At 33.9% G+C, this 12,693-nt stretch overlaps 1 protein-coding gene across 2 annotated transcripts in view; it reads left to right on the top strand.

Moving 5' to 3' along the window:
• The window catches only part of LOC144972985 (cGMP-dependent protein kinase 1-like), a 98,529-nt gene extending 86,687 nt beyond the window's left edge, over positions 1 to 11,842 (top strand). For both annotated transcript variants that reach the window (XM_078914883.1, XM_078914884.1), the window contains exons 13-19: positions 1,691 to 1,830; positions 3,228 to 3,317; positions 6,446 to 6,587; positions 7,037 to 7,200; positions 7,771 to 7,893; positions 8,463 to 8,592; positions 9,964 to 11,842. In XM_078914883.1, the coding sequence (XP_078771009.1) occupies positions 1,691 to 1,830; positions 3,228 to 3,317; positions 6,446 to 6,587; positions 7,037 to 7,200; positions 7,771 to 7,893; positions 8,463 to 8,592; positions 9,964 to 10,062 (888 nt within the window). In that variant the 3' untranslated portion in view covers positions 10,063 to 11,842. The remainder of the gene's footprint in view (positions 1 to 1,690; positions 1,831 to 3,227; positions 3,318 to 6,445; positions 6,588 to 7,036; positions 7,201 to 7,770; positions 7,894 to 8,462; positions 8,593 to 9,963) is intronic.
• Positions 11,843 to 12,693: the final 851 nt, after the last annotated feature.

The raw sequence follows: 12,693 nt of genomic DNA, 5'->3' as shown, positions 1-12,693 counted from the left end.
AAATTGTGAGTTGTATTCAATAGTTCAACCATGGGATCATTCGTTTTCTTTAGCACTACTAACGACACTAGGCGGTGTAATCTAATCTATGAATTAAATGACGTCAAAAGACAAGTCCTGGTTTCAGGCTATAAAAATATGAGCTTTTATATATACTAGTAAAAAGCCCGCAATTTCGCGGGGAAAGAACTATTTTCATTCGATATTGCCAGAATCATTTTCTTGATTAGCTTGATTACGATTAGATGCCCATTTTAATCGATGTTCTTGTCGTCGCTGCCATGCTTTATTCGGCATGATTTTGTTTATCAGTCAGTGGATATCAATATCAATAAGTCGCAAGTCTTTACCACGCTTTACTTGGGAGTGCCTTGCACTACCTTCAATACTTCACAAATTAAAATGGCAGCCGAGAATCAAAACAATGGTCAAATTAGGAAATTTTAAACTTTCACAAATCTATCAAGGTTTGTTCTAGAGTTTTTAAAACGCTTTTATATGATGACAAATTGAATAAATAAACCCCTGACAAAAGATCAACTGTGAAAATACAAATTGAATGAATACTGGGGATGTAGGAGCTTTCGGAATGTCTCCCCTTTACTTAACTTATGTGAGGTCAAATGAAAATCTGAAGCGGACGCGAATAATATCAAGTCCCCGAATCTGTCTACTTTTGGTTTGTTCGGGCTAGAAGCTAGACAGAACCAATTGACAGTTTGCCGAAACGTTTAACTAAATATTTACCAGGGCAATAATTATCACATCGATGGCATGAAAACGACAGTAATATCAGCAGTAATATTAGTTGATGTTGTTAATCGGTGAAACTTGTTTAAAATTTCTGTAAATCCGAATGCCGTCATGTGATCAAGTGAATTATATCACTATGAATGCCACGATTTGCTGAAAAATGCCAATCTGACAGTTCCTAGCAAACACTACCCCCCCCCCCCCCCCCCCCCCCTTGCTCAGGAATTTCTCTACTTGATGGACACCCCCCCCCCTTTTTTTTTTTTTTCTTCTACGCAACCACATTCCAACACACACACACATAAACATACACGCAATGAGAACACTACTACTACATAACACTGATCACCGCTAAATCAACACAACGGAAGTAAGGACTCTACTGGACAGATAAAGTTTAGGGTGTGGCCAGGAGATGTTAGTGTCTTCGGTAAAAATTTTTATGATATCTGTTTGACTTAACGAACTTTCAAACTGACTTTAAATTATAAAAGGAAATTGACTCAAATAACCACAATGTTCTCCACAATGCTATATTTTTTTAAGAAAGGATATATCGCAATATCCACTAAAGTGTTCAAAGCGCTTTACAAGGTGTCCCTGACCAACAGCAACATTTAACATGTAGGACGGGACATGACGCCTGTTAGGCGATATTACAATTTTTTTTTCAGACAGAGACAACGCTGTTAATGGGCAGGTATTCGTTTTACACCCCAATACGGTGAGAGAATTTGAGTGAAGAGCCTTTTCCAAGGACTCAACTATGCGCCGAGCGAGGCTCGAACCCAGGACCTTCCGATCCGAAAGCGAGTGTCAAACCACAAGACCACATAGCCGCACAGGCTATAAGTCAAGGATGGCTACGGTCTGTCTCAGTATTTCCCATTTTTTCTTTTCAGTTTCTATTATTATCGAATTTTGTGTTAATTTCCAGGTCCAAGTCAACAACGATAACAGCCGTGCTTATGCCTTAAAGATCCTAAAAAAACACCACATAGTAGAGACGAGGCAACAAGAACACATCATGAATGAGAAAAAGATTATGATAGAGGCTAGGTCGGATTTTATTGTCAGGTGAGAAATAAGTTACTTGCTGATATCGTGGGCAGGGGGACCGGTTGTGTGTGTATTTTGATGTTTTGTTGGTTTTTTTTTTTTGTTTTTTTTTGTTGTTTTTTTTTTCTGTGTTTGCTTTTTGTTGTTATTGTTGTCGTCATCTTCGTCGTTGTAATTAATGCTATAAATGTAAGAAAATAGTGTTAGTGATGATATTAAAAGTAGTAGTAGTAGTAGTAGTAGTAGTAGTAGTAGTAGTAGTAGTAGTAGTAGTAGTAGTAGTAGTAGTAGTAGTAGTAGTAGTAGTAGTAGTATTAGTATAGTAGTAGTAGTAGTAGTAGTAGTAGTAGTAGTAGTAGTAATATTATTATTAGTAGTAGTAGTAGTAGTAGTAGTAGTAGTAGTAGTAGTAGTTAGTAGTAGTAGTAGTAGTAGTAGTAGTAGTAGTAGTAGTAGTAGTAGTATAGTAGTAGTATAGTAGTAGTAGTAGTAGTAGTAGTAGTAGTAGTAGTAGAAGTAGTTAGTAGTAGTAGTAGTAGTAGTAGTAGTAGAATAGTAGTAGTAGTAGTAGTAGTAGTAGTAGTAGTAGTAGTAGTAGTAGTAGTAGTAGTAGTAGTAGTAGTAGTAGTAGTAGTAGTAGTAGTATAGTAGTAGAGTAGTAGTAGTAGTAGTATAGTAGTAGTAGTAGTAGTAGTAGTAGTAGTAGTAGTAGTAGTAGTAGTAGTAGTTAGTAGTAGTAGTAGTAGTAGTAGTAGTAGTAGTAGTAGTAAAAGCGCTAGTAGTAGTTATTGATGAAATAGTAGTAATCTACTGGTGGCGGCGGCGACTACGGGTGGTGATATAAAGAATAATAACCAAACATGTTAATGAACGAGGTCTAAGTGTAAATTTGCGAATAAGTTATCTTAAGCGAATGCACTGGCGCTAAATAGGCATAATCATCGTCATCATCATCATCATCATCACCATCATCATCATCATCATCATCATCATTGTTATTATTATTACTATTATTATTATGATTATTAATATTATTATTATTATTATTATTATTATTATTATTATTATTATTATTATATTATTATTATTATTATTATTATTATTATTATTATTGTTATTATTATTATTATTATTGTATTATTATTTTATTATTATTATTATTATTATTATTATTATTATTATTATTATTATTATTATTATTATTATTATATTACCATTATTATATATTATATTATTATTATTATTATTATTATTATTATTATTATTATTATTATATTATTATTATTATTATTATTATTATTATCATCGACATCATTATTATTATCATTATTGTAAATGTCTCACAGCCATCTGAAATCAAATCATGTCGTCAGCCATTTGAATGTTATTATTAACAGCATCCCTATAACTTTCAGAATGTACAAGACTTTCCGAGACAGGAAGTTCCTATACATGTTGTTGGAGTCCTGTTTAGGGGGTGAGCTGTGGACGGTGCTCAGAGACAGGTTAGTGGCATTCATTGTTTATTTTTCCTATCACTGGCATACTTATTGTCTTATCTAGAAACAACATAAAGCAACACTGAGGGTTATCACAGACCTAGAATGTAAAACTATGTCCCTGGGCATTATGTGAGATCGGGCTGCGCAAGGAAAGCATGGGAGATGATAAAACAAATGGGAGGAGTAGAACAAAAGAAACGAACATTCCCACAAGGAAAAACGAAAACTGATGTCAACAAATTAAATGATTTTTACTGTCATTTTGACAGGCTCCCACCTGTTCACAACGGTTTGTCAAATGACAATGAGCCACCTCCAGATATTGAAGAAGAAACCGTAAGCTCCCTCTTCCGGAGATGTAAAGAACATAAAGCACCAGGACCAGACAACATTACAGGAACTATTTTGAAAAACTGTCACCAACAACTGGCTATACCTTATACAAAACTTTTTCAAAGGTCAATCGATGAACAATCAGTGCCAGTACTTTGGAAAACATCGATAGTCGTTCCAGTTCCAAAAAAGCGTTGTCCGACCGTATTGAATGACTTCCGTCCAGTGGCGCTTACATCGCTTGTAATGAAATGTTTAGAAAAAATTTTAAAATCTGAGCTCCTACAAAAATGTTATGACCTGAAATTGCTAGATCCGTACCAATTTGCATACCAGCAACATCTCAGTGTTGAAGACGCACTATTAACCGCCACAAATTTGATCTCGAAACACCTTGACCAAACGCCCTCGAATTACGCCAGAATCCTGTTTGTCGACTTTTCGTCAGCTTTTAATGCCATGAACACAGATATTTTGCTTCAAAAGTTGTGCAGCATGGATATTCCAAACTACCTTATTAAATGGTATAAAGAGTTTCTGACCCATAGACCGCAATGTGTAAAATTGGGTGAACATATCTCCAACAAAAGAACGTTGTCGAACGGATGTCCCCAAGGCTGTGTGAGTTCCCCAATCCTGTACATCTTATACACCAACGACTGCAGACCATCCTTTGAAAATTGTTTTATAGTGAAATATGCAGATGATACTGCTATTCTTGGCTTATTAAAAGATAAAGTTACCGTAAAGAATTATTTCAAACAAATAAATATATTCACCGATTGGTGTAAACAAAATCAGCTTGAATTAAATGTTGAAAAAACGAAAGAACAGGTGTTTGGTGTAAAAAATAAAAACGACTTAAAGTGTGTGGCGATCGGTAAAGATGATGTTGAGATAGTTGACTATTTTAAATATTTAGGAATAACCATTGATAGTTCCCTCAATTTCTCTCAACATATTAATATAATATCTAAGAAAGTTGCCCAAAGATTATACATCCTAAGGAAATTGAGAACATTTCAAGTAAGGAAGAAAACTATGTTAAGAGTTTATGACTCATTGATTAAAAGTGTAATTGCGTTTGGCTGCACCATATGGTTTGGAGGATGCCGACTTAAAGATAAATCAAAAATTTCAAAATCTATCAAAGAGGCATCAAAAATAATAAACCATCCTCTTGATGGAGTAGAAAGAATTCATGGAAAAGCAATAGAAAGGAAAGCATTCTCAATTACCAACAATAAAAAACATATTTTATACCATGAATTTAGTCTTTTACCATCTGGGAGAAGGTTTTGTCAGATTAAATGTAGAACTAACAAGTATAAATCAACGTTCGTTCCATCAGCAATAAAAATTTTGAATATTTCATATGGTACAGAAAAACCAAGGATTGATTCGTTGACTGATTAACTGATTAATTTATTTAATGTAAGATTAACTGACCAATTGATAATGATGATAATTTTTGGTGTCGAATTGCCACAATCGTAACAAATTGAAAACGAAATGAATATGTTTATGTTGTGTATACCGCACGTGTGAAAGAAAGAAAGAGAGAGAGAGAGAGAGAGAGAGAGAGAGAGAGAGAGAGAGAGAGAGAGAGAGAGAGAGAGAGAGAGAGGGAGAGAGAGAGAAAATAAGTAGGAGTGAAATATCTGTTCAATCTTAGTTATCGTTTAACATTATAACAAGTGTAACTAAATGACAAATTGCCATATTTATGGACAATAAAGATCTATTATTATTATTATTATTATTATTATTATTATGTCCTTTGGTAAGGCACAATGACTGTCTTATTTTTTACTTTCATAAGCAAAGCAGCGTGTTTACATTTGTTAAGAATTATCCAATCGTTGGGCAGCAACAAATCATGTACATAATCGATGACTCGGTTTGGACGAAAATCTGAATATAGATCGCTCCCATTCATTCTAACACGATACTGGATTGACGCATTGGGTCACAAATTATGATGATAATTTTTTTCACTAATCCAAGGCAACAGAGCGGGGGTTTTTAACCTCCCATAATGGGCGGGGATGCACTTACTGTGTCTTCTACCCCCCCCCCCCCCCCCCGCCCCCTTATTTGTTTTCCAACTACCTTTCTGTCTTGTATTGATATTAGGTACTTGGTCTTGTCTGGATACCCTATCTTGGAGGGAAACAGTCAAATGTATAGTTAATAGAGTTTTTTTTTTTTAATGATACTTGTCTTTTAAATAATCTCTCTGCGATACATTGTATTATTTTTGTTTTACATATATAATATATGATTTGTAAACATTTGAGTGTTCCTCTTAGTGAGGACCTGTACATGTGTCAGGGTGAGACAATTAGCTGATCTCAAACTAAATACACTGATAGTATGCTCTTGGAATCTACATCTGTTCCCTGTGAACCAATTCCCTTTTGTCTTACTTTTTCTTGGGTGCTTTAATCGTAATTATAGAGACCTAGAACTTTTTACTTTCCCATTGTCTTCCTTTTTACTGGCGTTGATATGACCTGAATTATGTTGCAAGAGAGAAAATGCAAGAAAGAAAAAACATCCCAAACAATCAGCCTGACTTCCAATTTTGGGATGTTTTTTTTTTTTCCTTGTGTCTTTTTTCTCTGCTTTGTCTAATACTGTGTCATACAAACACACTTTTTTAGATTTTTATTTTACATCCGTGTCTTCTCCTTGGTAAAATTGGTCACTTTGATTTGTCCATATTTTGAATGATAGAAATTTGCCAGGGGTCAGCAAAGCAAAGCTTCTACGATGTCTTTCTATCATTTTCTCAGGGGTTCATTTGATGATTACACGACTCGATTCTACACAGCTTGTGTTGTTGAAGCATTTGTGTATCTGCACAGCAGGGGCATCGTCTACAGAGATCTCAAGCCAGAAAATTTGTTACTTGATAAAGCCGGTTACATCAAACTTGTGAGTACTTGTCTAATGTTTGGAATGACATATTGTTTTATTTTTCATTTACAACGACAATTTAAGTTTTGATAGTCATGTTTGTTTTTAAGCAAGGAAGGTCTGTAATTACCAATGCACCCACACTGCTCATATTGTGATGGAGGAGGAGGAGAGGATGATGATGATAATGATGAGGAGGAGGATGATTTGGTGATGATGATGAATAGGGTGGTGGTGAAATTAGGGATGAGGATATTGAACATGAAGTAATTTTGAAAAGGCGTAATATGAGAGTTGTACATGAAATTGGTACTGGAGATCAACGGAGAATAATTTTGGAGTATTATTTTTATTCATATTTGAAATCATTATAATTTATAAAAACCTTATCTTTATCATTGTAATTTATTAGCCACAACACTCATAAAATCGATTCCCTTCTCCCATTTCTGTGATTGTCCATCCAGGTTGATTTTGGTTTTGCCAAAAAAGTAGGTCACGGCAGGAAAACGTGGACATTCTGTGGAACACCCGAATATGTTGCCCCGGAAATAATTCTCAATAAAGGTCACGACATCTCTGCCGACTACTGGTCTCTCGGAATTCTCATGTTCGAGTTGCTAACAGGAAGGTACGTAACTCATTTTTTTCGTTATCTTTCTTATGTAAAGCAGCTTATCTCCCTTAATTTGTAAAACAATTATAAAGGCATGATTTTAAAAAAAGAAAAGTAGCCAAAGGTTTCAAAATAAAAATATAAGGACGATTCTAAGTGTGTATACTTTTTTTTTTTTTTAATCACGATTACCTATTGATGTTCAGAGGGGTTCTATAAATACATGTTATTCATTCATTCATCCCTTCAAAAGGAAATCAATTGATTTGTCTAAGGAACATGTGAATTGTCTAGGCCATAGCTATCTTGAAGACTGGCGGAAATCGTTGTCTCTCCGCATTTTGAATATTGTTCACTGTGATAAATGCTAACAATCTGGAAGGCCTGCTGGTTCGGCTGCTACTGCTAGGCATGTAATAAAGGTGGCATTGGCTTAGCCCTTTGTATTCAGTATATCATATCATCAGATAGCCCAGACCAGGGAAAATAGCTACAAACTTTTAGGTTGAGAGGAGTGCTTTATGGATTGATCTACATGAGCCACAGAACAATCATGATAACTTTCATTTCATTCAATTTCCCCAGCCCTCCTTTTGCTGGTCCAGATCCGATGAAGACGTACAACCTGATCCTGAAGGGAATTGATGCTGTGGACATTCCAAGGAAAGTCACCAGGAATGCTGCTAGTCTAGTCAAAAAACTTTGCAGGTAATACAGGAATAGATCATAGATTTATTGATAATAAGATGGTCAACAAATGGCTTTTCATTTGCACAATAAAAAACGTAATTTCAATAAGGTCTGTAGTATTAGAACTGTGGCAGCACATTAAATGAATTGCTTCATTCTTTTATGTTCAAGTTCAAGATAAAAATGCTAAAACCAGCCGTAAGAAGACAAAATTAGTATTTATGGACTATCAAGTAAGTAGTCGTCACCTGTGCTCTTATCAGTGATAAGGCAGGTTGGTCTGTTAGATATGGTGAAAAGTACTTTTCATCAGACTAGCGACCCATCCAAGAATAGCAAGCAATTGCTATTGTCCGTTTCACACTATAGTTACCGGGATAAACTCTGGTTCCATGGACCTAATGGCTCTGAAGAACTATTTTTGGGAATCCTGATAGCTCAGTTGGTAGATCACGTGACTCACAAGCAAAGGGACCGAGTGGTAATGGTAGTCTTCACCCATCATAAAACTGAAAAGTAAAGATGACAACCGTGCAAAAAATAATTCAATAACAGATATGTATGATTATGAATTTGTCCACTTTCAGAGATAACCCGATGGAGAGGTTGGGATATGGTCGAGGAGGCATCCGAGAGATCCAGAAACACATCTGGTTTGACAGTTTTAACTGGGACGGTTTACGGAATAGGACACTCAAACCCCCCATACAACCTGCAGTAAGGAATCAGTTTTAGTTTTGTCATTGATATAAAATAAGATTCTCTTCTCCTTTTCTTCTCCTTCTCCTCCTCCTCCTTCTTCTTCTCCTCCTACTTTTCCTCGTCCTCTTCCTCCTGCTTATTATTATTGTCATTATTATTATTATTATTTTAATATTATTATTATTATTATTATTATTATTATTATTATTATTATTATTATTATTATTATTATTATTATTATTATTATTATTATCATCATTATTATTATTATTATTATTATTATTATTATTATTATTATTATTATTATTATTATTATTATTATTATTATTATTATTATTATTATTATTATTATTATTTATTATTAATATTATTATTATTAGTAGTAGTAGTAGTATTATTATTATTATTATTATTGACATCATCATCATCATCATCATCATCATCATCATCATCATCATCATCATCAATATTATTATTATTATTATTATTATTATTATTATTATTATTATTATTATTATTATTATTATTATTATTATATAATCATTGTTAGTATTGCTTTTTTAGACTGTTATGATTACTGAAAGTATATTATTTCTTTATTTTTATTATTAGAATAATTTGTACTGAAGTTGCCTCAAATAAACTCATGAATTCGAACTTAGAACTTGTATTTTGGATAAACTGTGTGCCTAGTGAAAATATATAATTCAATTCAACACTGTTATACTTTAGACATCCAATTGTATAGATTCCGTGTCGGATTCACCCCGTCATAACACCTGACTTAGAATTTACAAGTCTAAAATGATAATTTTATAAACACGCCAATGCTGTGTTGATCGCCATAAAATGAAAGCCATTTGATGTTTGGCTGCTTTTGGCCTTAATTGCAGTTCAGCAAAATGCTAAGGTAATTTGAATGATCATTTATTATATTTTCCATTTGCTCAAATCAGGGGAAAACGGAAAACACTTCTCGAATCATGAAAAATTCGTATAGTTTTATCCTATTTTTGAATATTGTTCTTTTGTTTTAATGGGTTTTACTTTTACTATGCTTACAACACATTAAGGTCATTTAAGCACCAGTAAAACTAAGTAATCTCATTCTAAGAAAAAGACTTTATGGCACTTACAACACATGTAGGTCATTTAATCTCATTCCAAGGCAAGTTGGAAAACAGTTTAGAGGGATAGAAGTCACAGTAAGTGACTATGGGAGGTCAAAATAGCCCGACCAGAGTTTAATCCCTATGTTACAGAAAATTCTCAATGTTACATAACAATATTATATTATTATTATTTGTCTTATCTATCTCTTTCCTCCTCCACCCACACTACCCCCCCCCCCCCCCCACACACACACACACATCCACTCCCCATCAGGTCAATTCACCCATCGACACTTCCAATTTTGACGACTACCCAGAGGAAGAGGAGGAACCTCCCCCAGACGATCTCACTGGGTGGGACAAAGATTTTTGACGAATTCATCATTTCACCATTTCACTTATGACATTTATTTATATAATTTTACAAAAAACACACGACACGGATGGTGACATCAACAACGGCACTGCTTTACACACAAATCGCGATTTTAACATTTGGCCAGAAAACTTATCTTACACGTCATAAATTTGTTAAGATTATACTCATCATCAAATACTGAGGTATGGCCCTGAAGTCTTTTTGTGAAGTTTAGGTTCCACTCAATTTATCATGAGTCCAAGTTTCCTAGCTACATTTTTAAAAGGTATTTTGTCTGTATAAGGCAGTGTGGCAGAAGGCTGTGTTGATTTGTCATACATCACATAGATGCCTTATGTAGTATAATAATGGTTTTTAGCTATTTCAATTTATGGCAGTAATTTCATGTCGGGGAAAAAAAAACAAAACAATTCCAGCACGAAGAGGTCTTTGAACTTTTGGTGGGTTGGCTGAACATTTAATAGTCATTAACAAATCAACTGTATACTTTGAATAGTTATACATACTTTACTTTACTTCGCTTATGACACTCACTGACTATAAGACCATGTACCCTTCACCTCCCATAGCTGAGAAGGGGAAAAGAATCTTCTAAATACAATCCAAAACAACAATAGGTTCTTTGAGCCCTATGATGAGGGACTGACTACTTTATGGGGAGATGTAGAATAGTACAAAAAGCTGGAAGTGGAAGGAAAATTGTGTATTGCTTAGGATACTAATCTATGAATGGGTAATAGTTAAAAACGAATGAGTCTTCAAACGTGAAAAGAAAAGAAAAAACTAAAAGTTAACGAAGGAAAAATGGAATAATCAGTTGTAGTTTGATGGTTGCTAACAAAATTAAAAGTTAATGAAGGAAAAATGGAATAATCAGTTGTAGTTTGATGGATGCTAACAAAACTAAAAGTTAATTAAGGAAAAATGGAATAATCAGTTGTAGTTTGATGGATGCTAACAAAACTAAAAGTTAATTAAGGAAAAATGGAATAATCAGTTGTGGTTTGATGAATGTTAACAAAACTGAGACATCCTCTGATAATCTCTTGATTAGTCCTCGAAATGAATGCAAGTTTACTAGCAATCATTTTGTAAAATGTTTTCTTGTAACCCTCTTAAAGTTCAAAGGTTATATTTTATCCACTTGGATTTATCTTTAACTAATTGAAACAATGAGATTGTGATCATTGCTGGCCCGTCAATAATGTCTGAAATTCGAATAGCCCATGTGAGGTGTAATGGTTTGTTTTGTTTTTTACTTCTTTATACATCTATCTTTTCTTTCATTTATCATATTACCTCTACTTATTCATTTTAATTTTCATACTCCTTCAGAGTATTTTTGTGGTGAAAAATGAATTTTGCAGCTTTTGTTCTTCTATGGAATTTAGTCTATTTTGGAGACCAAGGCGTGGTGGGTCGTATTTTCTGCAAAGGTTTCATACCGTATGTGAGTCAATAAAGAGCTTTAATGATGCTCCAAGGCAAAAGAACAAAACACTTTATTTTTTTTAATGAACGCATAAAAGAACGATGCAGCCCCAGCGATGAGTAAACACTTCCACTTCTTTTCTCCTCTGTGGTACAACTCTGGAATCAGCTCCTTCTGTCTGGCAGCTCTAAACGTTGAAACCCTAGTCGACTTCATAAAGCACATGGAAGTCTACTGGTCCTCTTTTCTACCCAAATCACAGGCCTTTACCATTTTTTCCTGTCAATTTTGTACTGATTCTCCTTCATCAGAGGTTCTACGTATGACAACAACAAAAACAAAGAGGAAGAAGTATAAGAAGGTTATTAAGCAGTCTGCATTAAAAAAATTGTACGGATGTGTCTTGCCAATTAAAGCACAAGGCAAGGGTTGAATATTCAATAGTTAGAACGAATTTGATGTCACTCAGCTTTTTGTTATTGTTTGTAGTCAGCCATTTTTATGAGTAGTTCTCACTAAATCGTATTAATCAGACTATCACTATCAACGGTTAAGGTTACACACAAGTTTTTTTGTATTGGTATGGAATATCTGGCTGGCCTTGTTATGAGTTGTTTTTTTTTAAGTAAACGTATAGCATTGATAGAAATTAAATAAATATTTGGAGACAAAGCGGCCACTGAGGCGTAGGAAAGTTACAACTACATCTCCAATGATTTAAAGTTTAGCAACTGGGCATTTTGAAATGTAACAAAGTTTAACAGGACGGGTCAGCTTTGATTACAATTTTGTATTTTTACTTGTCCAGAAATGGCTTGCTTTATTGTCATATAATCATGTCAAATCATGGTCTTAACAATCCCTTTGTTGTGTTATGATGGCATGTCGTGTTTTAGTTTATATGATTATATTCTATAGTTTTTACATTACATTCACAATTATTTGTTATTATTTATTCATATCACCAGATTTTTTGCTCATCTTTCTGTCAATATCTCTTTTTTTTTTTAAAGATTTAAAAACAAATATTTCTTATGAAAAATATACCATTTAGTTAATATACCTCTTTAATTCTATGAACTGATCACTGTCTCCAACTGGAGAAAGTATTATAAACTACTAGTTATATTGTGATAGTGTGTACGTGAGTATTTGTGTGTGTGTGCGCGCGTGTGTATGTATGTATGTATGTA

The sequence above is a fragment of the Berghia stephanieae genome, chromosome 5 (assembly GCF_034508935.2).
Source record: "Berghia stephanieae isolate SIO BIC M18660-M18661 chromosome 5, UCSD_Bste_1.3, whole genome shotgun sequence".
In the NCBI taxonomy this organism is placed as follows: domain Eukaryota; kingdom Metazoa; phylum Mollusca; class Gastropoda; order Nudibranchia; family Aeolidiidae; genus Berghia; species Berghia stephanieae.
Note: the sequence above shows the minus strand (reverse complement) of the source record. Positions and strands in the feature narration are given on the sequence as shown.